This window comes from Oryza glaberrima, chromosome 5, assembly GCF_000147395.1.
Source record: "Oryza glaberrima chromosome 5, OglaRS2, whole genome shotgun sequence".
Classification (NCBI taxonomy): Eukaryota; Viridiplantae; Streptophyta; class Magnoliopsida; order Poales; family Poaceae; genus Oryza; species Oryza glaberrima.
Genome location: NC_068330.1, coordinates 2,299,790 through 2,327,773, shown reverse-complemented (window position 1 = coordinate 2,327,773; position 27,984 = coordinate 2,299,790). Strand labels below are relative to the sequence as shown.

The window sequence follows — 27,984 nt, the reverse complement described above, 5'->3', positions numbered from 1 at the left end:
TCAGATTGCATGGAACTAAATTATGTATACAAACAAGATGTAAAGGGTATTGTATAAGAAACTGTACTCTAAATTGACATGTGTGTTCATTCTCCCAGAAATTTTGATTTAACATTCAAGCCCCATCAAGGTCTCTCAGAAGGACAAGCTTTCTAATTGCGAATGCATCAGTGTCACACATGAAGATTCTCTCAAATTCCTCATGTGGGTAACTTTGAAAAAAATCCTCTGATTTCTCAGAGCACAATAATGAACCTACAACCTAGAGCTGTGTCACATGATTGCTGGTTGTATAGGGAAACTGGAGGGACACAAAGTCAAAAATGGGTAAAGGGAGGTAACACCTTGAAATGTCAGACAAATTACATCAAAACTCCAGCAGTATTATCAAGCGCTTTCTTTGCGATCTTGAATTTGCTAGCCAAGTCCTTGCCAGTGTCCTTAGCAATAACATGCTGCTTGATGAATAGCACGATGCCATCTCTCAAAATTTCAAGCTCTGGAAGTCCAGCAATGCGTGTAAAGGCGTTCCACACCACCGCATCATCCTTTTGTAGTAAGGTCTCAAACAGCATTCGGAAATGAATGATCCTTTTTGGAATCATCTCCACTGCCAGGTTTTTGACAACCTTCAGGGTTGCAAGTGAGAGTGTAAAATTTGCCAGCATCTCTGCAACTAGTTTTGCAAGATTCATGGATCGATTCAACTCCATATTATCTAACTCCTTAAAATGATCCCAGATGCAGTACTGCAACAGCGGCAGAATAAACCAGAGAAGACATAGTTAGAAGAATAATGTTAACTTCTGCCATCACCCATTAAAAGGAAGTACGCAAGTGGCCAGCATATTACAACTATCATCACTAGAGAGAATGGCATCACAAACAGAACACAATAGTAGAAAAATGCAAGTTAACAGGCCATCAGTTTATTATAATGTATACGTGTAACATGTTTCATCCTATTAAGTCAATCAAGAAAAATAAATCTACTAGCAACATCAGCAAAGCAGCAATCCACTAATTTGTTAGACAGGACAGTTGTTGAGCAGATAACAAAGATGACAAATGCAATACCTGTAAGCTGAACTTGTGATTTTTATCATGGCTGCATAGCTTCGAAGCGAGGACTGCGTAATACTTATTGAACATCTTTTCTTGCAGACAACAGTCCACAATGACCCTTATGATTTCCCGATCCTTCATGCAAATAGAGGAAATAGCATAGGTAATACTGAGAGAGACACGAGCAAAACAATGGAACTTACAGAAGATATAGCACACCTGCTTCCCAGAAAGGTCCAACCTCAAGAGCTTCTCAAAAGCATCTACATAGTCCTCAGCACTCATTATAATGCAGAAGATTGCTCTTCGTATGTCAGTGTTCATCCGCTGAGCAGCTGCAAGCTGAACAAGTTTTTGTGCTTCAACAACCTCCTTGCTTATAACTGCTGCAACTTCTTCAATATTGCCTACAGTGGATGAAACATCCCCAGACAACCACCACTGCCCTTTCTTATCAGGATCCAAAAGCTTACTCCATGTTAGCCCACGCAAGAGGACACCTTCTGCTTTCAACTGCAGGCACATATAAGAGAAACTAAATGTTAAATGAACAGCGAAGTTTGTATTTCTGAATTCACAATTTACAATTCAATATTGGGAAATAGTTCTTGTAAAAACCTTTTGAAGCCACTTTTTTATGCGAGTGTGGTGTGCAGGATCCTCTTTGGGCCTTTTTTTGTTGTTCTTAATGTCACATATTGTCTCGAGCATAAATTCCATCTGCACGGTAAGATATAACAGATACCAAACTCAAAAACTATTGGTTACATGTAATGTACCTTAAATAGCCATAAAACAGGCAACCTACTCTTTTGCTATGCATCTCTGCTTGTCCATTATCTTGACCTGCTGGGTGTGCTTTCAGTTTCAACTGGTTTACAGAGTTCTGAATACTGAGAACAAAATCTTTCATTGCACCTGGGTCATCTCCACGCAGCTTCATTCCACAGCCTGTACATCCAGATGAAAACATATCCTCAGCTTAACTTAAGTATAAAACATGCTGCAGTATTCCAATCAGTGGAACAGCTACAATGGTCTGGAATGTGAGTTGTGCACTATTACTATTTATTTAAAGAACTGCCAATATCATACACTGTAGGATGGTCAATATAGTTGAGACATCCAGCTCTGTCAAGCGCTTGCTCAGCACTGATAGCAGATCATATACAAGATCGCTGCAATATTAGATAGGATGATTAGGATTTATCTGTTCCAAAGAAAGGAAGTGTAATGTTCCATTCAAATGCCGACCTTGAAATGACATCAAATATGCACAAATAACAGAGCAGTAAAGTAAGATTCCTCAGAGATAGACCATCTTCTTTTGAGTACTCATCCTGTCACAATGGGAAAGAAGAAAACATATTAACTTATCTAAAAATAAAAATAAACTGCGATAGTCACTCATAGAACATAACCCAAGTATCCAAAACAGATGAAAGAAAACAACAGGTTGCAATTCATCTTTGTAATAGTAGAAATAGTCATACCTCAAACGACTTTGCAAGAGAGGCAAGGATCTTGGCACTGAAGTCAATGCCAACCAGGCTTGCCATACCTGCAACAAATGATGCAAATACAGCAGCATACCTGTACAGTTTAACAAAGCAATTTCATTAGTTTGTTATTGATAATAAACACCCACAAGGACACAGATACATCCGTGACTATTGTGAAAGATCCTTAACTGTTCATTTCCACGAGGTCCTCGTGAACAACTTGCCAAAACTTCATCGCCAATTACCTGGCAACCGGTACTTCTTGGAACTGACTGCAAACAGATAAATGGAAACAAAATCATAAAAAGTGACTTGTGATTAATCAAACCAAAAGAAAACATCTGGAGAAATTTGGTAGCATAATATTTGAAGAATGGAAAGAGAAAAAATGGTACTGGACAATACACTAAATAGCGCAGCGATTTCCTGAGTAATGGACTCCACGTTCGATTCTGAGAGTCTGTTCAATAGCCCTGAAACAAACAAAACAATAGGTCATGCATAATAATACATGCAAAAAAAGGGATAAGAAGCATGTTATGCAGAAGGAATTTAAAGTCACACCTCTCACTCTCCTGCGAATCTGAGCGATCTCTTCTGATTCTGAATTGGAAGTAGCACGCAAACTCGGAGGTACATACTTCGCCTTTGACGCCATAGGTAGTTCAACCACATTAGGCTCTTCATTCTCAGATTGCTGAACTGCTTCATCATTCTCTTCACCCACACCCCCATCATATAGTTCCTCAGTGGCATCATTCTTCACTTTCTTCTTTTTCTTTTTCCCTTTTTTCTTGTCTACTTTAGTATCATCCACCGTATTCCAATCAAACTCTTTTGCTTCATCATCTGAACCGAAGTCGCCCTCGAACCCAAGGTCCGCGAAAAGGCTGTCCATACCATCATCTGGACCTCCCAACTTTCCTTTCTTCACCTTGAGTTTCTTCGCTAGCCTCCTCTCTGTCTCCAGATCCTCCTCTCTGCTCACAGCTCCACCCCTCTCCATCTCAAGATATTCCTGGAATTTGGACTTGGACTTGGGCTTAGCCTCAGTATCCCTCCTTCTCTTCTTCACATTGGTAGGTTCTTTCTTTGGTTTCTTTTCCTCTACTGGACTTGATTCTGCAGATGGCTCTACCGGCTTCTTACTTTTGCTTTTGCCACCCTAATGCAAGAAATTTTGTGGACCTAAATTAAAATCCCCAAACTAGAAAATCATGTCAGTTTTCTTTGCATAAAGGATTTGGCATGCTAACCTGATGCTGAACCCAAGAGAGAAAGCGCAGTTTTTGCTTCTCCGATCTAGCTTCTTTCCGCTTCTCCTTGCGCGATTTCTTCTCCTCTTTCCCTGCAAACAAACACCAACAGGAAAGAAAAGCATTGCAATAGCATCAGAATTCACCAGAGTAGAAACAATGCTCGATGCTTCACACGGCAGAGTCATGTTATACTGTCAGACTGAGAAGAAGCTTACCAGCCATGGCTCCTCCACTTCGATGAAATCTTTCTGTCCCGGCTCGTTATAAGCTTGAGCTGGAAAAATTAAAATAAAATCATAAGACTAATATAATCCTCTACCAAATTGACCATCTAGATACAAAGAAAGCAACACAGCACAAGAAACGCAGAACTACTAAGAACAACAAGACATCATCCACTCACAGAGAGAGAGAGAGAAAGACAGGGAGCGGATAGGCGCTATTACCTCGCCAGATTCCTCCTCCCGGATGCGAAGCCGCGCGAGCGTCCGGGGATTCCACGGCGGTCGGGCTCCGGCGACGGCGGCGGCGGCGAGAAAGAAAGCAAGGGTTTTTTCCTCCCTTTTCTCAAGTGAAGGGCTACACATTTACAAAAGGGCCCCTCAAACCCCCCTCTAATTACACCTCACCCCCCCAATCCGGTAACCTCGATCCGGCCGTCGGATCTCCATCGGACGGTTGAGCGTGGCCGAGGCGGTTCCCTTCCCCTCGTTTCGGCGCCATCGCCGCGGCGGCTTCTGCTTTCCTTTCCCTCCCAAACGAAAACCTAAGCCCCCTTCCTATATCAAAAAAAAAAACAAAAGAAAAGAAAAACCTAAGCCCCTCTCACTCTCCCACTCCCACCCGCCTCCGAATCCCCCGGGAGAGAGAGAGAGGCTCGCATTTTATCGCGCCGGATCAATCCCCCGCTCCCTCCTCCTCCCGATTCCAATCGCGTTTTGGTGGTTTCTTTTTTTTTTTTTTGAGGTGCGGTGTTGGGGTTGAGAGGGGAGGAGGTTGAAGGTTTGAGTTGTGATGGCTGGGGATGCGGGCGATGGAGGAGGGGATGGGGAGACCCAGGCATTGGAGGGAGGGGCGACGCCTCCGTTGGGTGAGTGTTGATGTTTCGGTTTGTGTTGTGCTGAATTGAGTTCTTGGTGGTGTAAAGGTGCTGATTTTTTTTTCTTTTTTTTTTGTTGTTGTTGTTGTTGGGTTGGTTGGTGGATGCTTGATGTGATGTGGTTTTTAGGGTCTCCGGTTAGTGGTAATGGCGATGCGACGCCGAGCGAGGATGGCGTGCTGTACGGCGAGACGCAGGCGCTGGATGACGCGGAGACGCAGATGGTTGATGATGGATTGGGGGAAGAGGAGGATGGTGTGGCTGTTGATTGGGGAGAGACGCAGTTGGTGGAGGATAGTGAGGAGGAGGAGGAGGAGCGTGGCGGTGGCGTCGACGATCAGGAGGACACTCAGTTGGTGGAGGATAGCGAGGATGATGAGGGTGAGGGGGATGATGCTGGTGGCGCCTGTGCTCTGGCGAAGGGTGGGGCGGCGGAATGTGGCAACAATGCCGGTGATTTGGTTAGGACCCAGTTAGTTGAAGAACACAAGGAGGGAGAGGATTGCGGGAATGAGGGTGCTGGTGATGGGTTGGAGACCCAATTCGCTGAGGAATGTCCGGAAGAGGAGGAGAAGGTGAATAATTGCAGAGATGATGAGGATACTGGTGAGTTGGGGAAGACCCAATTGGTCGAAGACTCGGATGAAGAGCGAGATGATGATGGTGACGATGAGTTGAGCGTGGACACTCAAGTTCTAAGTGACGATGAGGGCCTATCAAATGATGAGAGAGAGGTGATATTTGACATGGGGGGCAGCAATACCAGGGTAAATGGTGCATTGGAGCATCATACCAAGAATTTGGTAGATTCGGATGCTTCAACAGATGAAGAGGGCGACACAGGTTAGTTAACAATTGCTAATATGCCTTTTTACTAGTCCCATATGACAATGAAATTCCTTTCAACTGTCAAAGTTTCCTGAAAATCATTCTGGAAAGTTATACTGTGAGACCTCACAGTCTCAGACTCAGAATATGACCAGCAGTTTCTATTGGTTTTACATGAAGAGATGCACAAATTTACAACGAGTCTTGCATTTGAGTGCTTAAATGCTTTTATTATTGCTATCTAAACTTAAGTGCTTCATATATCATAATTATTTCATTAGTTGCATAGAAAAAAATATTATTGCTATCTAAACTTAAGTGCTTCATATATCATAATTATTTCATTAGTTGCATAGAAAAAAATGTAGCCTTTTAATGCTACCTTGGTTCAATTACATTTTTGTTTTCTCTCTTTGTTTTTTCCCGGTAAATATTTGATTGATCTTTACTTCATCTTCATTCTGGTGGCCTCGTGTGATTATACCCATACTCTTCTTTCACTCCCAGTTAGGTAATAGGAGAAAATTCTGTCAACTTGTACAGATGTTCCAGAATTTTCACACTTCTATTGGCTTAACCTTGTACTTAGTTCTTACAGAAGGGCTTATTTTGTTATTGGTTCTAGCTAATCTTGTGGCAATCAAATATGAGCAGTTAGTGTCACCATTTCTAAAGCACCAAGTGGTGCTTTTTTGGTTTTAATTGAATGTGGCGTCCTCTGATATTTTTATCAGGAGATTGCTATATTCAAACTCAACAGGTGTGTGCTATTGAAATTTCACTTTATTTTATCCTCCTGTTTCATTTGACTTGATCTGTTGCCTGCTTGTGTGCTCCATTCCAATTAAGTTCTCAGTTATCGAAGTTTTTCAGCTAGGCACTACGGCACTATATCTCTGTGATGCATATGCTATATTTTGCTGTAAGCATGCTGGATCCATATTGTTCATTACATTTTGAAATTTTTGTTGATACACAATATTTCACTTATGAGGCTCATACAAGTAAGTTACTATATTTTTATCTCATGATCACTGTGCTTTAATCTCATGAAAGATTTATTTATGAACATCTATATGATTCAGTTTTCCATCTTACCATGTTCTCCATTTCTCTTGGGGTTATGCTATGTTTTTTGCACGATCCTTGGTTATCAAATATATATCCCTGAATTAGAAAATGGAGAACAATTCTTCTGCTTATTTTATATAACCTTTGTTTGTCAAGCTAAATTTGGCATGTATTGAAACTATTTGTTTTGTTTTATAATGTGAACATATGTTTTGTGTCTCAGTTTGCGAGGCATCTGAACGAAAGTGTGACCTTGCTGCAGCTTGTGAAGCATTAACTGTGAACAGTTTGCAGCAAGGAAAAGAACAGGATTCAATACATGGAGCACATCTTCTGAGGAAAGTTGTGGACAATTCTACCTCGTTTAGCACATCCTTAGGTGACCACCCAGATTGCGGGATTGATAGTGACTCCCATGGTTATGTACAGAACCATGATAAAGATGGAACTAAAAGCAGAAGCAGGTGCTCAACAGCAAAAAAGCTTTTTGCTGATTCAACAGTTAAAGAGAGTGAAAACAATGGCAGATGCTTTGCTGGATTGAGTTATATTGAATCACAAGAGCCTGGTGATCTGTCTCAGGCGAATGCTTTGGAACTTGTGGACAGGTTGATATCAATCGGTGGCATGTCGTCTCAAGAACCAACTCCCCAGAAATTGGATTCAGCAAAGCCACATGTGTCGAATAAGAGAGGGACTTTAATGTTGGCTGAGAAGGTTGACTGTAATAGAAGTTCTAATGGAATTGCAGAAATCTTTGCGTGGGTGGATAGCCGCGAGGATGATGGAGGAGGTGAGTTTTTCAGTAAAAATAAGGACATTTTGCTGCATAAATCAGCTGGTAGAGGGAAATCAAAAAGTCATTTTCCCAGAGCAAAGAAGTGCCCCACAAAAATTGAACCTGGCGAAATCGAAATTGGGGACTGCAAAAAGGGGAAAAATGCCAATCTATCTGAGAAGTTTGAAGCTTTACCTTTGTCAGACTCAAGGATGCTCAGCAGCGATGTAAAGGGTAAGCGGGCTTCTGCAAATAGGACTAAGAAAAACCTTTTGAAAGACTTGGACTTAGATGATCTATCAAATGGCAAGTATTTGGAAGTACAGCAGGAAAAAGAAAGTGTAGCTTTGCAGGATGTTGGTCCAGATACTCAAATTGCTCTGGAAGCTATGGAGGCTCTGGCACAATGTTCACCTGCTAAAAATTTATCAGCTAAAGATAAACCTCCGTTGGTAAATAGAAAGTCTAAAAAGGCAAAAGGTCATTCAAAGAACAGCCCTCGGAAGAGAACTAGCAGCATCCAGGAAGGCGTCACGACACGTTCGAAAAGAAGAAAACTAACTGAGATGACCCCTGAACCTGAGAAACAAATGTACAAAGGGTCTATACTGCAAGGAAATCCAGGAGATCTTAAAGCAAAGACAAAAGATAAGGAGGCAAAGTCAGTACCAGCTAAGAGTAATGTTTTGAAGATATCTCGTGATGGAGATGAGTGTCATGGTGCACCTGTTGCTCGCCGGACAAGGCACTTTAGTAGAAACAACCCTGACGAACATACCGAGCTATGTTCTAATAAGCACTCAAAGAGAGTCATGAATTTGAGAGGTGGGGTCTCCAAAGTTGGAAAAGTTCAAAATGATCATATTGCAAATGAACCCGGGCAGCCAATGATCAGTGAAAGAACTGCAAAATCCGCTTCAATCTATGTTGAAAAAGAAAGCGCGGAGCATACCAGTGCAACTGATGCTCAGAATCTGCAGCTGCATAGGGATGGAAGCTCAGAGCACACTAATGAACATACTGCACTGGATCGTGAACCTTGTAGAAGCAAACCAACAATTGAAGACGCATGCAGAGAAAGCTCTTCTCACTTTCCCAAACAGAGAAGAACACAAACAACAATTGTACAGCCAAAAGATCCTGCAGTTCCCCAAAGTGCTACCAATCATGAAACACCTCAAGATGAGCCAAGACCATCTAAGAAAAGGCGGGTTTTCATTAGGAGTGTCTCTGACTATGTTAGGTATGCAAAGAGAGAACCTTCCAATGGAAGATCAACCTCTCTGCTGTCCACTATTATCAAAAAGTCATCGGCTGCTTCTCACATACTTAATTCTTCTCTAAGTGCTGATAGCAAAACTTCTGGTTTTAGTAGCTCTGGAAATAAACATAAGGGATCCCATATAGAGGATGCAAGCAAATCACCAAGAAGCAACTCTGACATTCACAGCAGTGCACTGAAAACACCTTCAAAATCGGCCAATGAATTGTCACCTACTTTCAGTCCTCTAAATCCATCAAAATCTTCAAATAGGAGCTTGTCAAAACCCTCTGTTGCTAGAGAACTGCTGAAGTTAGATCCTGAAAACAATCCATCAAATTGTCAGCACAAAGATTCTAGAAGAAAGAAAAATATGACCAATTTTAGTATTGTATTCAGCCACCATTTGCATGGAGATGTGATAAAGCATCAGAAGAAGGTATGGTATTTCTTTTACTGTTGGTGCATTTAAAATATTAAAACTGAAATTAGGTATACTCATGGTAATTTTCTATGCTGTAGATCTTGGCGCGCTTGGGAGTGTGCGAAGCGCTTTCCGTTCCGGATGCAACACACTTTGTGGCAGATAGTTTTTTCCGCACAAAGAAAATGCTGGAAGCAATAGCTCTTGGCAAACCAGTAGTTACGTCGATGTGGCTTGAAAATTGTGGTCAAGCAGGCTGTTTCATTGATGAAAAGAAGTATATTCTGAGGGATGCCAAAAAGGAAAGGGAGATAGGTTTCAGCATGCCTACATCACTTGCCGCAGCTTGCAAGCATCCTCTGCTGCTGGTAAAATGAATTCTAGAATTTTGTTTTGTCTAACACTGATCCTAGACAGTTTAATTTATTTAAAGAAAAACTCATTACAGGGAAAACGAGTGTATGTAACATCGAACGTGAAGCCAAGTCGAGAGGTGGTGATTGGCTTGGTGTTAGCATCTTCTGGGCAGGTTATTGCTATATTTAGTAACATTTTAGACATCTTCTAGCCTGGTGTGCACTTCTTTTTATCTATTTTATCTGGATTTATGTAGGTAGGGAGTTACCTTTTTCTTTCCCATCTTTTTGTTTTTTTCCTTTGCATTTAACTGTTAAAGTATATGGGAATAGTTACCTGAATCAAATGAACACATTAATACCCTTTCAAATATTTTTGAGCGACTTGTATGATTCATTCCATGAATTACTACCCCATCTGCAGCTTATAACAAGTTAGTTAACATTCCATACATTTTCTTCTTTTACGATATAAGCATTTGTATGAATGTTCTCTTTATTGTGTGCAGCCATTAGAAAGGATCGGAAGGTCCATGACGAAGGAAGTACCAGATGACCTACTGGTAATCTCATGTGAGGAGGACTATGAAACCTGTTCGCCGCTTCTAAAGAGAGGTGAGAATGAGATATAATCTTCATATCTCAGTGTGCATATTGTTTTCACCAAAGAATATGGACAGCCAGTTAATGACCATGAATCAACAGGTGCCAGTATTTTCGAATCAGAGCTTATACTGAACGGCATAGTTATTCAGAAGCTGGAGTATGAGAGGTTTATCTGGAACTACATGGATATACCTATTTCACACAATTCACAACATGAATTCATCATATAGACCAATGCATTTCCTTTTGATGTGAATGCAGGCATCGCCTCTTCTTGGATCGCGTTAAACAAACCCGTTCGACGAGGTGGTTGAAAGACACATCCCATGGCAGGTTTGTACCTGTCTCCAAGTGTACATAGCTAAGGGTGGTGCAGCGTAACTGCAGATACCATAGGTAGTGTTACCTGGACATGGGCACGTGTGTCGGAATCCGACTCGGACTAGCTGTACGAATCGGCACACAAGAATTGGACAGTTGAAATCCGACACTGGTGTCGGGATCCAACTCGGACTTGAGGTCCCTGGTTTGGCAAAATATTTTGGACACGGGTGTCCAGGTAACACTGAACTATGCCTGTTCTTTCTGTCGCCAGCTTCTCCAACCCATTGTAAATGAATTTGTAGCCACGGACAATATTTGCCTTGCGCCAGTCGCGGAGCCTGTTTTTGTTTTCATTTTCTTCTTATGGTTCATCTTTTTTTTTCTTCCTTCGGTGGTCTCTGTAGCTCGATCTCACATGTAAATTTGTAGTTTGTGAGAACGATATTATTTTTGTAGGTCTACTTCGGAACCTCTGTTTCTCTACATGCTTCGCAGCGTGTACCTCTGGTTGAACTGTTCTTTAGTTAGAAAAATAAGCTGTCCCTGAACAGCAAATGTCTATGTAACTTACTAGTAGTAGTGTAGTGTAACCTGCAGAAATGTAGGTCAATTCACTCTTGTACAGGAACAGTCTTGTTTCTGGTATAATACACCGGTGAGCCTGGGACGTCTTTGTGCTGAAATGTAGGTCAATTCACTCAATACAGTTTCTCTGGTCTGTCCCGATACAGTATATCGGTGAGCCTGTTCGGCTCTAGTTGCCACAGTTTAACCTCAAGTACTACTTATCACTGAGCCTGGGGCAGCTAAGGTGCCTCAGTTTAACCTTGCAAACCATCTAAATTAAGTTCTAAAGTTTGTACACACGTTTGGTTTTTATCAAGCCTGTATGTAGCTCTATTGATCAAAATATGCACTTTATAATGTTAACTTCCATCTTGATGTTATGAGAGGTCTGTTGAAGCAAATTATGCCTTCTGCTTCTCACATTTAGCTATTATATCTTTTGGTTGGTAGTTATTCTCGAGAATTATTTATGTAGCTTGGATTACCAACCATTTGATGCCCTAATGTCCATTTTAGGTAACCTATGTTTGCTTAGGCAGCTAGTATTAATTTTCAAGCCTGAAACAGCATTGCATTATTTGTAGGCACTGCCTGCTGTGAGATGCATATGATGACACGCTATTGGATTCATTTGATCTTCTCTATTCATGCAATATGTCCTTGTTTCGCATCCCCTGTGTATATGCCCTCGTTTGTCTCATTATAGTTGCTATTAAGTTGAAAAAGGATATCCACCATACCACCCAAAATGTACCCTCTAGCACCATGAAATACCACAGCTTGTGGCAAGACCAATTAAGAACAGGCGAGTTTTCAGGAGTGTCTCTGAATATTGAAGCTAGGCAGATCGATCAACTTCTGTGCTGTCTACTACTGTATTATCTATCTTCTGTAAAAAAAAAAAACTACTGTATTATCTAAAAGTTGTCAGTCTCTTGATTTTCTGTAAGAATTGACAGCAGACTTCAGGTCCATCCATGTAGAGGATGGGAGCAAACAACCAAGAAAACAATTTATCATATTCAGAATAGTGCCCTGAAAACGTATTCAAAATCAGCAAAAGAATTGCCATGCAATGTTGAGTTATTGCTTGTTTGCGTGTATCTGTCATGTATCATGTTGCCATTTTTTATTTGGTTTGACCATAAGAAAAAAAATTTATACAATTATCATTTATTTTATTACGACTTAATTTATTATTGAAGATACTTTAATTAGGTCTAACCTTTTGCATATTTATATACAATTTTTTTAATAAGACAATCGGTCAGATGTATATTAAAAGTCTATTTATTGAAAGTTATTAAAAATAATAATCTTGTTGTTTTCCCTATATAAAAATAATAATCTTATTGCTTTAAGTAGGTGATTATAAGAATATTTCTACTGTTATAAAAATTGAAGATGTTTTTGCCGGTATTTTGATATGTTATCCGTGTATGAGTCGAACTTTATTTTTCGTTCACTTTTGGAAATACATATCCGTATCTGCGTCAGTTTTTAATTTCGTTCGCTTTTGAAATACAAAAGGAATCGTATAAGAAATCTCTATAAAAAAACTCGCATGCTAACTTAGATGATCGGATTCCTAATTACAACTTATGATTAAATATCCAAGCAAATTTCTACATTGAATTTCACCTTAATTAAACCGTATAACAATAATAAGATTAAAATAACCCTCACCATTGCAACACACAGACATCTCTTCTGGTAATAAAAAAAGAACAGACCCCATGATTAATATCTAGGCTGTGTTTGGAGGTGAGTGTTGGGAACCCATCTCCCATACACGGAAAACGGAACGGTCCATTTACAAGTGATTAATTAAGTATTAGCTAATTTTTTTTAAAATGGATCAATATGATTTTTTAACAACTTTTGTATAAAATTTTTTTGCAAAAATTACACCATTTAGCAGTTTGAAAAGCGTGCATGTGGAAAACAAGAGAGGAGTGTTGGTAACTTGTTCTTGTAAACACACCCCTAATCAGTTAGTGGATTTGGATGTGTACGGATCGTTTAGATTCGACCCAAATCCGTTACAGGCCCATGCGCGTAAGGCTTCTGGCGCACACCTCCGCAAAACCCGGGGAGAGAGAGTGGGTGGGTGGGGTGGAGGAGAGGAGACAAGGCACGCAAAACCCTCTCCCCGGCGGACGCGGCCTGCTCCTCGCCGCCGCCGCCGTCGTCGTCGCGGGCGACGCGGCGCGGCGCGGGCGCAGAGCAGCGCGACGCCTCCCTCCGCCGTCGCCGCCGCCGCGCAGCGCCTCCTCCCTCGCCATCGAGCCGCCCACACGCATACAAGCTTATAGCTCCCGAGGAGGCCTCACCGACCAAGCGGCGTCAGCTCGCGCCGCGTCCGTCGCGGGTGAGTCAGGTCCTCGGCGCCGGCCCTCGCCTCCTCTTCAGGGCGGCCGCGTTCGCCTCCCTCAGCTGCTTCTGCCTCTGCTCCGCCTCCTCTCCCGCCGTGCGGCCCCGCGCGCCGCGGTCTCCGACGCCAGCTCGCCCCCCCGTTATCTGCTCGCCAACGGCGCGGCGCGTCCTGATACAGACCTTGCTGGGGCCCTGCAGGTCGTTGCTACATCGGAACCAACCTGCGGCTTGCTTTGAGCATTTCTTCGTCGATCATCACTGAGTGCTGCCCCTTATCGGAAAAGTTCATTGTTCACCATCATCAAGCTTCACTGGTATGCTCCTAGAACCTACATCTCAGACCCTATTAATCTATCTATGGCGCGTTCCGAAACAATGTCCTGGAAATGTATGATTATTGATTACTCTGATAGTGCAGGGTTTAAGTGGATTCGCTATTATTGATTTTGCCTATGTAGGGATGAAGGATTATATAAGTGGATACACTTGAACCCTTGCACTTATACATCCCAGACCTGGCCTATTGATCTATCTATGATTCACTATTTGACTATTTGTAGGAATGCTTTTTTAGGGAATGGGGTGAGGGTGGGGATGATAAAGTTGTAGAAATGTTTGTTCTAGGATTGCTTGCATTTTATCTGTAGTAAGATAGTGTATGTGGTAGGGATCACAGTGAAATCTCGAGGGCACACAAGGGATTGGGCAAAATTGGAGGATATGAAAGGGATTGAGTCAGTTTTGAGGTGCATACAGGGAATTTACTCCTAGTTATATGTTGTACTGTTACAGGCCTTACTGGGGCCAGCGCGGCTGCTTCCGTGCACTGGTTGTTGCTTCATACGGACCAACCTGCAGGTGCTTTGATTTTCGCTGTGTCAATCAGAAGAAGGATCTCCACCAGATGGCTGCACCAACCATTTTCTCAAATCCGTTGAGAAATGGATTTTCCACAAAACCAAGGAGTCAGTTTTCTTGGTGGACTTTGTGCCCAAAAAGGATGCTGATGGAAAGATAGAAGAAATTCTTAATCGATTGGAAACTGTACCGGAGGACAAGAGACAGAAACTAACTTTCGAGGATAGATGTTGCACGGGTTTTGTGGTAGATGACAAGTCTCAGGAACTTAAGATATTATGCTCTGCCCATTGCCTTGACCATCTTTTTACTTCAGAAAATCCAATATCAGCTCAAGAGATAGGTGATTTATATGACATTAATATCATCTGTGATCACTATGAATGTAGTTTCCGCAAAGACAAGACACCGGACAAGATAAGATACTACTCGAGAGCAAACATTGTTCAGATTGACTGTGACAAAGACTTGATCCTTCTAAATGTAAGCAAAAAGAATGTGCTTGCATATGGGAAGAATGGACGGGCTTGCCGGCATTCTTATCCTGCGTTGGTTCCTAGCAAGAGACATCTAGAGCCAATGGAGAAGGTTCTTATGGTTTCTTGGCCACCATTTAGGCCCAGGACAGTAGCATCGGGCAAGGTTTCTCATTGTGACCGGGAGTACGCTGACACAAGTAAAACAAACCTGGTCGGGTACACTATGACACTGGTTGAAGTGAATATACAGAGTGAACCTGGGGGCTCAGGTGCTCCTTTGCTTGATGCTGATGCAAATTTCACTGGGGTACTGCATGGAGGGGCAGATGGCTGTTCTTGGTTTATATCATTACCCGACATCTGCCAGGCTTTAACTTCTTGGGGTATCCTTACTCAGTAGGTATAACTTTAATCACCAGTACCATAGTAGTTTTAACTTCATTATTCTGCAACTTACAAATATTGTTTTATGAGCAGAACAATTATTCTTTATATATTCTACTCCAAAAACTGTGCTATTGTTAATGATATTTTTGAGATTTGAGCATAGCTTAGGTGGTGTGGTGCGAAGGTGTTCGTCCACCCCACCTAGGTTCCAATCTTGAATCTAGCGTGTTTCTCACGGGGTTTCTTGCACGCCCCCCTCTCCTCTATACAAAGAGAACCAGCTCCTTTTGGTTATTCCCTTTGTCATGATATTTTAGAGATATTGGATCTGGTAGTTTAAAGAAGCTTTTAGTATTTTAGCTGTAGGCCTATTTGTGAATTCAGGGTTTTGGGGGTACTTAGCAACATCATATGCACCATTTTTTTAGCAAGTAGTCCTACATGGACACATATTAGCCCACAAAAAATTCACACAAGCAAATATATACATTACTTAGATGCACCTTGCAAAAAGAAAAGGTAATATATAATGTGTTGTTTGCTCACTGCTCACTCCAAAACACTTACAGTTACTTTATTATCTTTCTAGAGTGCGTGGTTGTTATTTATTAATAGGTAAACATACAGTTACTTTAGCATATCTGATCCTATAATAGCAGCAATGATTTTAATAACCATATGGTTGTTAATAGATAAACATATAGTTTTTCCAGGTATTATTAATTAGTTGTTGAATTGCAGCATTTCCCCTTTTTGTTTTCCTTTTGTTTTATGTGTACCAATTACCAGTAGTTTTATGATGTCTTGTTTCTTAATTTTGCAGTGCTCCCTGCCATCCTTGCAAGTAGTTCCAATCAAAGAATTTCATTTGTAGCGTTGGGCCACCTGGAGTCATGGATCAGTTTTCTTGCCTAACATTCTCTTGATTTTGGGCCACCGAATGATGCAAGGAAAAAACATCAGAAATCATCTGTGGTTACAAGTACTGGGAAGAATAGCAAGAAAAAATAAAGTTCATCTTGTAGGACAGACTTTTACTGCAATGAATTTATGTGGAAGAGGCATTAATTTCTGAGATCTTTTATTTTGCTGAAGATGTTTGTTTTTTCTTCAACCTGCTTTTATCTTTTAATTTTCATTGGCAGGGAGCTGAAGATCTTTTATTTTCCGGGATGGTTCCTTTCATCCTTCTTTTTTTTCTTTTTTTTTTCTCTTACGTTGTAGCTATTGCTTGGTGCCCTTCCATTTTCTACTCGGGTGCACAAAATGAGTAATCTACTTGCTGCTGCGGTTACGGCGCTCTTGCAATGATGCTTATTAAGCTGGTTAAAAATGGGGCACAGCTGCATGAGCGACGAAAGGGAACAATATGCGTGGAGCTTGTTTGGTTCATTATAAATGTAGTTTCCGAATTGTGTGGGCTTTTTGCTTGTGGTTGCTTGCAAATTTTTTGGCAGTGCTGATGCTTGTTGTATTGTTATATTTGTTAATGAGTGTCCTGCATGCTTAATCAATATGAGGGAAGAATATGCTAGGATGTGAGAAAATCTTGCTGAGGACCTCCTGCTCAGTCTATTGGACAACTTGATGTGTTAAGTTCCTTTATCAGGCCTGAAAAATCGATTCATTTAATTTGTTTGAAGCATCCCTAATCCAATGCAAAAGGGACGGACATACATAGTTATGTACTGTGTCATACAACCCATCCTAAATCATATGTGCTCGTTACAATGCACATGTATGTTAACTATTATCAGATAAACAATCAGACGTTTTTACTTAGTTCGGATAAACGATAGCCATCGGATCAATAATCAAAGGCTGTAGTCTGTCACCCAACTTAGTTCAGATAGTTTCCACTCCGGACACTTTTCTAAAACAAACAGTGTTTGTCAGATAATTTTTACATGTTTTGGGAAATAAAAACAAAATCAGATTTTCTTTTTCTGGAGATAGAAATAAATACAGTAAGGATAGTATCCAGCTCAAGCAAAAAAATTCTCGATCTCAAACTATCCAAAAAATTTCTCTACCCCACATTACCTTCAACTTTAGGCCTATATATCTCTAACCCAACTTATTTGTGAAATATATATTTCTTTTAGAAACATAGTATGTATCAATATGTTGTATTTACTGGTCCAAACCAGTATAGTACTGCGTAGTATTATTGATATTACAAATATTAAAATTTTAATGGTGTATTAAATAAATTGACTATTATTTTTCAATGTAATAGCTTATTTTATAAAGAAAGAGTACATGTCAATTACATTTGTGAATTTTTTTAGAATAAATAAATAAAATTCTAAAATGAGATTTAATATGGATACAACCTCTTATTTATAATCTAAAAGATTAAATTTAAAAACTAAAGAGTCTAACTTATAGTGCCATATTATATTTAGCATGAATTTAGCATACTGTTTTAGATAAAAGAACTACAATCATATATAAGTCTTCGTTGATCTTGGAATCACAATGATGACCGTATCCATTTTTTTACGTGTATTCAATAACATTTGATTTTGTTTCCGGTCTGATTTTGTTATTTCACTGGCAATTTTATCTTTCGATTTTTTGTTCATACATATTCGTGTTCATATAAATCCAACTTGCAGTTACACTTAATTAAAAATCATTTAAATTAAATTATATAGTACAGTTACACTAAGTTACTATGCACTAAAATTAGATTCTTACAACTACTTTTGTCTTTGAATTTACGATTTTTATGTTTATCTTTTTATTTTATAGGATATATCACATTTCATTCCTAGAACCGACCGATGAGGTTGGGTCGGGTCGGGTCGGATCCGCTCGCCGCAACGGCCTTTGCTCGCCCTCTCTCCGAACCCTCGATCAAAATCCCCCAACTCCAAAAATTCCTCGAGCAAAAGCAAGAAACCCTAGGCTTCCCTCCGGCATCCCATGGCGCCTGGCACAGCGGGAGCGGAGGAGGCGTCGGGGTCCGTGAAGACCCGGTCGAGCGCAAGGCGACGCCGCAGTGTCAACCGGGACGGCGGCGGGGTGGCGGCCTCGCTCGCATCCCAATCGGCGGCGCGCGCGGAGCGATCCAAGAGGCGATCAGCTAAAAAGTCAGCAACTCTGGCCGATCAGAGCAGCGAGGGTGAAAGGGCAGCGAAGAAGATGGATTTGGGGGTGCATGAGGAGGAGGAGGGGGTGAAGGTGGCGCCGCCTTCAGCGTCTGCGTCGGTAGCGGAGGAGCAACAAGGGGGAAAGGGCGGCGAAGACGATGGATTTGGGGGTTCAGCAGGAGGAGGAGAAGGTGGCGCACTGGCGCTGCCTTCAGCGTCAGGAGTGGAGGAGGGGATTCCAGTGGAGGACGAGGCCTCTTCTTGCTGCAGTTCTCCTCTCCGTAAGCCATACATACCCCGTGTTGTAATTGGACACAATGCCATGGGTAGAGAGATCTATAAGCCTATCGGAGGTGAAGATTTCAGTGCACTTGATCCGTGGGAAGCCAAATACCAGGCAAAAAGAGGTTTATACTCCTTTAATTTCATTCTCTTTAATTTCATTCTGGTAAAAATAAATGAAAACAATTTACCCGGCCAAATACCAGGCAAAAAGAGGTTTATACTCCTTTAATTTCATTCTGGTAAAAAGAAATGAAAACAAATTACCTGTAAGATTTTGGGGAAAGAAAAGAAGGGCTATTTATCCGTACTAGATTTTGCAATAAAAAGAAAAGAAAGGAAGAAAAAAGGAGTTGGCAATCATGCATTTCTTATTAGAACTAACAGGTGAAAATTCTTGCTCTTCCCTTTCTAGATTGTCAAATGAAACTGCCCACTTTACTCCCACACGTACCTGACACATGCCTTACTGATCGGAACCTCCTCCACATTCGTGAATCATCGACTAAGACTGTTCTTCATGCTGCAAAGTTTGTTGTGGGTCTTTCGTCTACTATAGGTAAACATCATCCTATTTTATTCATGTGCATTTAAGATTTACAAGTCTCGCTATTTGATTAGTAATTTGTAAATTTATTTTTAGATGGCAAGTCATTATCTAAGAGTTCTGGTTTCATGATCGATTGGGATGAGAAGAGCAAAACAGGCACTGTTTTGACATCAGCCCTTCTTATTTGCAAACAGTCCCCTTCTTTAGATGATTGGAAAAGTGCAAACCAGTATGCTTCTAATGCTAAGGTGAGTTTACATAGGAAATTGGCACATTTGATTCTTCTACTTTCACTTATATGAGGCCATAATGATTTTGTAAAAATATGTTTTCAAGTTAAATCTAGCATGTGTTACTTTTAGCCATATACAAGGCCCTATATCAGTACTAAATTGTGGGCTAACTTTTTTTGCAGTATTTAGAGCATCTGTTAGGTACTTTTGACATAATTTCGTTTTAGTTAGTCTTAATTCAAAGCAGTTTGAATAACTCTCATTAGTCGTGTAAGACGTGGATATTGCCAAAAGTGAAGAAGGAACATGCTATTGAAGATGATGCAACATGTATCTCTCACAAGGGGGGTGGGGACAAAATAAACTAGATAGATCCTTGTCTGCACATCCACACGCATCAATGGTTCCCAACATTAACTAGTACTCTGTCTATGGATGACTCCTATAAGGGATGAAAGAATATAAATGGAATACATGGGCTTGGTTATAATGCCATTATTTAACTAAAGCTTGGAACTGGGAGGTACTATATCATATCAAGGTTCCTAGTTGCATATTGGATAGGATATGCCAGACTTCTCTAGAAAATACAGGCAGTAATGTAAGCTTTTCTCTTAAATATAATAACTAGCATATTTCCTGTGCCTTGCAACATGATTTTAATTAAAGAAATTTATCGTTAACATGTTATTACCATCTCTTAATTGTTGTTCATATTTGTTACTTGCATATGGACCTTTTTAGCTCCACACTGTTTTTTCCTTCCCACAAAAAAGTAGTTCGTTGGTGGAATTGTTTGGCATGTGGGCCCTCTAACCTCACATGTCATTTCTCTTTCTTAAAAAAAAGTTGGGATTAGTTAGCGGGGGTGGTGGAACCACCACCACCACTCCCTTATATAAGGAGTATAGATTTCAATCTGGTCCGTTTTAGCTTCTATGCTCTCACAAATATAATGCAATAATTAACTACTATTTCAGGTTGTAGTTCGCTTTGTGGATGGTACCACTGTGGAGGGTCATTTTCTATATTGTCAGGAGCATTACAACCTTGCTTTCTACAAGATTGTAGTGGACTGATCCATCCATTTACCCTCCTTTAATGAAGGAGTGAAATGGGCTGAAGAGGTCTTTATCCTGGGAAGAGATGAAAATTCGTATCTGAGAACAAGCTATGGTAGGGTTCAGTATTTGAATCCACATATGAATGAACGCCGTCACTATGTATATATTGATGGTTTCCGTGCACCTCCTGAGGTAAAAATAGATTATGATACTCATTTTTTCCTATTATAGTTTCATTATTTTTGTTTGTGGTTAATAATTTAAATATTGTCAATGTAAATATTGTAGTATTACAACGGGGGACCAGTCATTGACTTAAGGGGAGATGTTGTGGGCATGTCTATCCGCAGTACAAGAGGGTCTTTTATTCATTCTAACATCATCCTCAAGTGCTTGCAGATGTGGAGGAAGTTCCAGTATGTTTTTTTTTTTATCCTCAACTGTCATGATTTTGCTAAGTTAATTTATTAATAGCTGAATGGGCGCTGCAATAGAAAATAATTTTATTGAATGTGTTATTAAGTGTGCCAGCTTAATCGCCATACACTGGACGTTTTCAGAGATTGCTTCTTTGGTAAATTTGTGCAAATGTTCATGTGTGTTTCCTGCATACCAAATGTGGCATTATATTATGGCTGAACACGATATATCATTCTAATTTAAAGACATGCTTAGTGCTTTGGTAACTGATGCATGAATGCATGATGACTAATGAGAAGTGGAAAAATGTACATAATTGATCAATGTATATATGCATGGATAACTTTGTTTTAATCTTATGAAAGTATGGGGAAAACTATCTAATTGAAAAGACATATAGACCAAGGATTTGGGTGTAACAAGCAAACTACGCATGCTGCCTCCTTTCCCTAGTCAATGTCAAGAAACCTGACATCTTCACCTAAAATCTAAAACCCGTCATATGTGCTGGAGAGCATGCTAGGGACTTTACAATGTTGGATTATCACTTATCTTTAAATGCTAGTGCTACAGGGAGTAAATATTCTTATTTTGGTAGCATTCTGAATTCTTTAACTATAGCATCATCTCCTTTTTGATTAGTTGGAGAAGATACAACCTAAAAAATACTGACGTAGCTGCAGGTAAATGTTAAGTGTGTTATGCAATCTAATCTAAAGTAGTTAAAACAGAATATTTTCATGCGCTCTCATTGGGCCACGTAATCAACTAAATAGTACCATTGGATAAAACAAAAGAACTAATACCAACCGTTGGATACATAGACATAGATAGACAGTTCTAGACTCATATCCAATGAACCAAGTTCTATGAGAGCCTTCACAAAAGTTCCAACTGAAGCCTCGATCTCCAAACAGCTTGCTAGATCAAAATCAATGCCCCTTTTAGTAATTGGAAGTAAGAGAGTTTAGAGGGATCGGGAAGAGCAGCTAGAAGAGAGAATTATTTGTCTTGCTTGATTTTGAAATATTACATTTCATAAAGGAATAAGTTCATCTGAGGTCCCTTAACTTGTCAACGAATCTGATTTTCGTCCCTCAAACGGAAAACCAGACACAACGGGTCCCTCAACTATCAAAACCGGTGCATATGAGGTCCCTTGGTGGTTTTGAAGGCGGTTTTGGCCGAGGTGGTGCCTACATGGCTAATTTGACTCGGTCTTCATCTGACGTGGCGCTTATGTGGCAATTCGGTTAGGAAAAATAATAAAACCCATGGGACCCACATGTTAGTTCCACACACAAAATAATAAAAAAAAATGGTGGGACCCACGTGGGCCCCACATGTCATCCTCGCTCCCTCTCTCTCCCCTCTTCTCTCTATCCCTTCTCTCTCTCTGTCCGATGGAGCGGGGCGAGCGGCAGCCGGCAGAAGCGGGCGACGGCGGGGCGGAGCGGCTGGCCGGTAGAGCTGACATCGTTTCAAACGTAGCTGAGCTGACATAGTTTTACTTGGACATGCCGCCGTTGGAGTGGTTGTCCCAGCCCCAGGCGTCAACCACCTCGCCACCGACATTGAGGCCATCATCCGCAGGGAGATGTCCCACCTCCACGCCGACATCGAGGCCATCAAGGGCAGCATCGGGTGGGGGAGGAAGGAGGCTAGCGTGGGGGGCGGGGAGGCCGGACTCCCCCGTGACCACCGCCTCCATCTCTGGGTTCCGCCCACCGTCGCGGCCATCGCCCGGAGACGCCTTCGACGGCGTCGCCGCCGCAATGAAGCAGGCCGAGCCTGTGGTCACTCACCAGGTTCGTCGCCACCTCCCTCCCTGCACCGCTCCATCTGCGCTCTATGGCCCTACGCGTCGCGGACCTGACCTAGCCCGCCGTCGGCCGCTGCCCGCCCCGTTCCACCGGCCAGCCGCTCCGCCCCGCCCGTCGCCCGCTTCTGCCAACCGCCGCTCGCCCCGCTCCATCGGCCGGAGATAGAGAGAAGAGGGGAGAGAGAGGAGGGAGGAGGGAGGAGTGAGGATGACATGTGGGGCCCATGTGGGTCTCACCATTTTTTTGTTGTTTTGTGTGTGGAACTGACATGGGGTCCCACGGGTTTTATTATTTTCCGGATCGAATTGCCATGTAAGCGCCACGTCAGATGAAGACCGAGTCAAATTAGCCACATAGGTGCGACGTCAGCCAAAACCACCCTCAACCGCCGAGGGACCTCATCTGCACTGGTTTTGATATTTGAGGGACCCGTTGTGTCTGGTTTTCTGGTTGAGGGACGAAAATCGGATTCATTGACAAGTTAAGGGACCTCGGATGAACTTATTCCTTTCATAAATCTGCCTGACTTATACCTTGGACTTGGGCTCTAACAAACTTAACTCCTATTCTATTCTTTTCTCCTAACCAGTGTTTTTAACAAAATTCTACAAGACCACATACAACGAACATGTGCCCAACCTTGTACAGCTGACTATGCCATGTATGCGCTACAAGGTGGGGTGAGGGTGACAGCACGAAACCACGTAACGCTTTTTTAAAACATTGCTCCTAACTGTGAAGTGCTGCTGTATCATCCCTTCTCTGCATATTCTCTGACAGTCCCTGTGACTCTTTGAGTGCTGCTATATTGCCAAGGGGATTAGCATGAATTGGGCAGTCAGAACATAAGTGACATCATTCCTTGAAGCAATCCCATATTGGTGTTCCTTTCTTGCGCTTTAGCTTGATGTAGCAGTGGTATAGCTTGCAGTGTAGGCTATTGTCGTAGCAGTAATGTGTATTGCTGTTGCTGCTGCATGAGTCGAACCCTTCTGACAACTGTAATAAGTGTACAGAAGTACAAAATAATATCACACCATCTTGTTCTCGAATTATTCAAGCCTATTCAAACAATATGCTATGATCTAGTTTTGACAGCTTGTCAAAATCTAGGCATTTAAAATTGTCAACCCAAATCTCTCGTTTGAATTTTATGTTCTTTTTGACATTTTTAATGAGACATGATTATTTGTACAGATGCATTCGTCGACCACATCTTCAAATGAAGTTTTGGGGCATGAAATTTCTTAACCCTGCTCATCTTGAGGTGATATCTTGCAAGTGCAACATTGATAAGGGCCTTATCGTTAAAGAGGTATATATTGTTTACTACTACTTACTTTAGGACTATTGTTTACTGCCACTTTTGTTGGGGCTTTCATTTGCTTTTCTTGAAATGGCTTTTCTTATTATATTGTGAAGTAAATATGTTCAATTTATCATAGGTGTCAGAAGGTTCTATTGCTGAGAAACTTGGGGTTAGAGTTGGTGATGTCATTAAATTCTTCAACGGAAAACATATCTCTTCTACTGTTGAGGTAATATAGTAAATATTTGTAAGTCTCCTATAAGAAAAACAAAAGAAGTAATATTATGCGATATTATTTTGTTTTACATTCTTGACATTCATGTAATTTCTTATTGTTGGTTTTGTTTCAGTTGGAACTACTGTTGCTGCAAATATCAGAGGATCATTTTTACAATGGAAATGGCCTTGATTCCAAAATAGATATTGTGGTAAGTTCACTTTATGTTTCTAACACAAAAATGCTTTAGTTGTGTCATTTATGCCTTAATATGACAGTGCAATTAGCAAAATATTGACTACGAGGAATATATTTTATTGAACTTTATAGATTGGAGTATTCCACACACGCAGTGGTGTTTGGAGAAGTCGGAAGTTGACAGTACATGTATCCGACAAAGGAGAAGTTATTATAAGAGGTACATCATGTCTTTTGAGTCTGTCCTTTTTTGATAACTATGCTGAGTGTTTCTAAACCTGAGGGGTACTTTTTTTCAGTGGTTTTAGATTTAATTGTAGCCCAATTCAAATTTGTAAGCTTTACATGCATACTGTGCACTGCACCAATGCATTACTTCCACGAAGGTTTCTAGAAGATTCTAAGATTTGTATGGTAGGAATCCATCAGTATGGAATTTTAGTAGATTAGGCATCATTTTAGTGAATAATCATGTGCAAAAAAAAGGGAGCTACAACTTCATGTAATATGATCGGGAAGCATATGATTCAAATATTTCTTGGACTAGATGCCCTAGAGAATTTGGGGTTGATGCCTTGTTGTGTTCTGTTTTAAAACATAAGTGAGGCCATATCTCTGAGCACGTCGCCAATGTTTTAGTTGAAATTCTAGCATGAACTTATCAAATTTTATTTGTTTGACCAGATAAATCCAATTATTGTTTGCGATATTCTTTAAATGATTTCAATTATTTGAGCAACGCCTGTGTTATTTAAACTTAATATCTACTTTTCGGAGGGAAATAGAGCAAGTGAACTGTCCTACCTTATGATTCTGAGCACTTATTTAGAAATAGTTGTACATTGGACATACATGTTGAATCTTAAGATGATATGCAATAAACAGCAAAGAATTACATGTGCATGTTTTCTCCCTTACGTAAACACAAAAGATTTTTCTTAACAGTTTTTTATATCCTAGGTGAATTTCCTGTCACTAGAGAGACAATTTATGCAAGATGTCCACTTGACCAAGCAGATTCAGATCCAGGTAGCAAGTTTTGCTTTGTTTGTAATATTGTGATGTGAATTACATGTAGTGGCTGATGTCCTGCAATTTGCATGTGCCTTTTGTACCATCACCGGTTAGCCAATTCTTGTACTTGTGTCTTCTACAGTTTATGGTTATCAAGAAACTATGCAAATGGTTTCTTGAATAGTTGAATTGATTTAAATTGCTTTAAAGATATTGACGAAATGAGCTTTCATGCTGTCAATATTTTTTTTCAGATGTAGTTAGTTTTTGTAATACTATTTTTTTAGCTTAAAGGAAATATTGTTTCTCGACTTCAGGACTCGAATTAAGAGTACATATAGGAGAAATATAAGACAAAGCGTTATTGTAGGACTAACCTTGATGTTAGACAATATTTTTGTAGGACTGACCTTGATTTAGTATTCCACACAAAAGCAATAGGATATTGGGTGATATGCAAATGGTACATTCTTAGGAATATAAATTGGAGTCCAGTTGGTGTTTACTTTTCATCAGTTATATGGGTTATAAATAACTCTGATCCAAAATGATGTTTATTGTCCAGACAATTCTCAAATCTCTCTCACAGATCGAACATCATCATCGTCATCGTCATCATCATCAGATTCAGGTAGGGTATCTTTGACTGAATTGCCTGAGAAGTGATAAGTTCTGCTGCTATTCATTGCTGTTGCTATGTGAATGTTAATACTTTATCTTCTATGGAATTGATGATAAGTTGAATATTCAGTTTGCTGAAATGCAGTATTCATTTCCCAGGTTCTCTCCATGCCCCTACTTCTACTGAAGGAAGGACACCCACCTGATCCACCATAATCTGATCCAAGATTTTAATAACGTGTACATAGATAGTCTCATCAAACACTACTGGCCATCTCCCACTTATGGTATTAATCAACGTGTACATGGATAGACTCATTGTACGCTGCTGGTCATCTTTCCATCTCCCACTTATGGTATTAGTCAACGTGTAAATGGATAGACTCATTGTACGCTGCTGGCCATCTTTGTTCTGTCTTCCATTTTCTTGGAGTGCGTCTTTTCTTTTATCCTTTTTGGGATTCCTTAACCATATAGATATAACTATCTATGAACATGGAGATGATGTCCATGAGCATGTTCTAGCTTTTCATTATGTCCACATGGAGCTATGCAAATATTTCTCTTTTTAGAGTTGAAACCTAGAATGTTTCTTTTTTAGAAACTCTACGTTTGGCCATTAAGAAGTTAATCAGTTCTATGAATTGCCATATATGAACACAAGTTCTATAAAATGCAAATGAATTTTTTTTTGCCATTGTCACCTTTAACCTCATGCAAAATGTCCCATTTTAACTCAAGCATTCTGCAGGGCGTAGGCATTTTGAATTTGTGCATATAGCTAACGTAAGTAAAAGGTAGACTATGAGGTGATAACCATAAAACAAATAAAAATCCATGAAAACTGTACCTAAAATTAAGTATGAGATTTGTCTGATGATGTTGAACCTGTCAAAGGTCATAGGATCTGAGGATTTGTTAGTGGTTACTACGTTTACCCAAATTGTACAGCCAACATATTCTGCGGTTTATTTTCTAAAAAAATTACAAGATCCTACAGATACCCTACTTGCTACCAATCATGAAATAGGGAAAAATGGCTCAATGACATCGAAGAACGAATTTGAAAATGTACCACCAAAATATACTCTAGTACCCAAAAAAAGACAGACTCCATGTCCATATTTTGGTGTCTTTTTGGCTGTCCATTTGAAAATGTACCACCAAAATATACTCTAATACCCAAAATGTACCACCAAAATATACTCTAATACCCAAAAAAGACAGGCATTATACTAGTAAATGGACAGCCCTTTGTCCAGACTCGTTTTACTTTTAGGGGTGTCAAGATACATTATACTAGTATAAATGGACAGCTCTTTTGTCTAAATTCGTTTTACTACGAGGGGTAGCTTTTTTTTGGAACGGAGAGAGCACGTTCTTACATTATAGGATGGGTTAGTATTTTCTCATGACTAAAAAAAATCGTCTCATCAGTTCTTCACATATTGTTGCTTTAAGCAGGTGATTTAGAACAATAATAAAAAGGTAAACCCCATGATTAATATCTAATCGGTTAGTGGATTTGGGTGTGTACGGATCGTTTAGATTTCGACCCAAATCCGTTAGTACAGGCCCATGCGCGTGAGGCTACTCGTGCTGTCGCGCTCGCGCACACCTCCGCAAAACCCGGGGAGAGAGTGGGTGGAGGAGACAACGCACGCAAAACCCAAAACCCTCTCCCCGGCGGCCGCGCGCGGCGAGGTCCCCGGCGGCCGCGGCCTGCTCCTCGCGCCGCGTTCGTCGACTACGCCCGCACGGCCGTCTCCTCCCTCCCGCCGTACATCCCCGCGGCGGGTCAGGTCCTCGTCGCCGCCAGCTCGCCGGTCCCCGACCAGCGCTCCCGGAGGTCCAGGGCGGCCGGGGTTCGCCTCCCTCCCGCCGTGCGGCCCCGCGGCGGTGGCCCCAGACGAGT

At 40.9% G+C, this 27,984-nt stretch overlaps 2 protein-coding genes and 2 pseudogenes across 3 annotated transcripts; 3 read left to right on the top strand and 1 right to left on the bottom strand.

Moving 5' to 3' along the window:
- Window positions 1-111: 111 nt before the first annotated feature.
- On the bottom strand, window positions 112-4,403 carry LOC127773471 (uncharacterized). The gene is made up of 14 exons (XM_052299538.1): window positions 4,273-4,403; window positions 4,042-4,100; window positions 3,824-3,915; window positions 3,132-3,732; window positions 2,973-3,040; window positions 2,757-2,839; window positions 2,559-2,658; window positions 2,320-2,405; window positions 2,161-2,243; window positions 1,874-2,016; window positions 1,684-1,785; window positions 1,285-1,578; window positions 1,078-1,200; window positions 112-749 (listed from the first exon to the last, which is right to left on the bottom strand). Exons 2-14 carry the CDS (start codon window positions 4,046-4,048, stop codon window positions 363-365), a joined length of 2,169 nt encoding a protein of 722 aa, XP_052155498.1. The 5' UTR covers window positions 4,049-4,100; window positions 4,273-4,403; the 3' UTR covers window positions 112-362.
- Window positions 4,404-4,599: 196 nt separating this feature from the next.
- LOC127773983 (uncharacterized) lies at window positions 4,600-12,034 on the top strand. 2 transcript variants are annotated; one of them, XM_052300241.1, is made up of 8 exons: window positions 4,600-4,916; window positions 5,055-5,768; window positions 7,087-9,302; window positions 9,386-9,655; window positions 9,736-9,816; window positions 10,153-10,258; window positions 10,349-10,415; window positions 10,511-12,034. In XM_052300241.1, the coding sequence occupies exons 1-8, from the start codon at window positions 4,841-4,843 to the stop codon at window positions 10,608-10,610; spliced, it is 3,630 nt and encodes a 1,209-aa protein (XP_052156201.1). In that variant the 5' UTR covers window positions 4,600-4,840; the 3' UTR covers window positions 10,611-12,034. The 2 variants fall into 2 exon arrangements, with proteins under 2 accessions (XP_052156201.1, XP_052156199.1); XM_052300239.1 differs by having other exon boundaries at window positions 7,048-9,302; window positions 10,511-12,032.
- Window positions 12,035-14,291: 2,257 nt separating this feature from the next.
- Window positions 14,292-16,702, top strand: LOC127773984 (uncharacterized; annotated as a pseudogene).
- Window positions 16,703-18,125: 1,423 nt separating this feature from the next.
- On the top strand, window positions 18,126-26,681 carry LOC127773092 (uncharacterized; annotated as a pseudogene).
- The last annotated feature ends 1,303 nt before the right edge of the window (window positions 26,682-27,984 follow it).

Coding starts and splice junctions, on each gene's coding strand:
- LOC127773471 (XM_052299538.1), bottom strand. Junction 2,659..2,756: donor GGACCTCGTGGAAATGAACA/GTTAAGGATCTT, acceptor TAAACTGTACAG/GTATGCTGCTGTATTTGCAT. Junction 2,017..2,160: donor TATATTGACCATCCTACAGT/GTATGATATTGG, acceptor CTGGATGTACAG/GCTGTGGAATGAAGCTGCGT.
- LOC127773983 (XM_052300239.1), top strand. CDS start 4,841: ATGGCTGGGGATGCGGGCGATGGAGGAGGGGATGGGGAGACCCAGGCA. Junction 4,917..5,054: donor AGGGGCGACGCCTCCGTTGG/GTGAGTGTTGAT, acceptor TGTGGTTTTTAG/GGTCTCCGGTTAGTGGTAAT. Junction 5,769..7,047: donor AGATGAAGAGGGCGACACAG/GTTAGTTAACAA, acceptor TTTGTGTCTCAG/TTTGCGAGGCATCTGAACGA.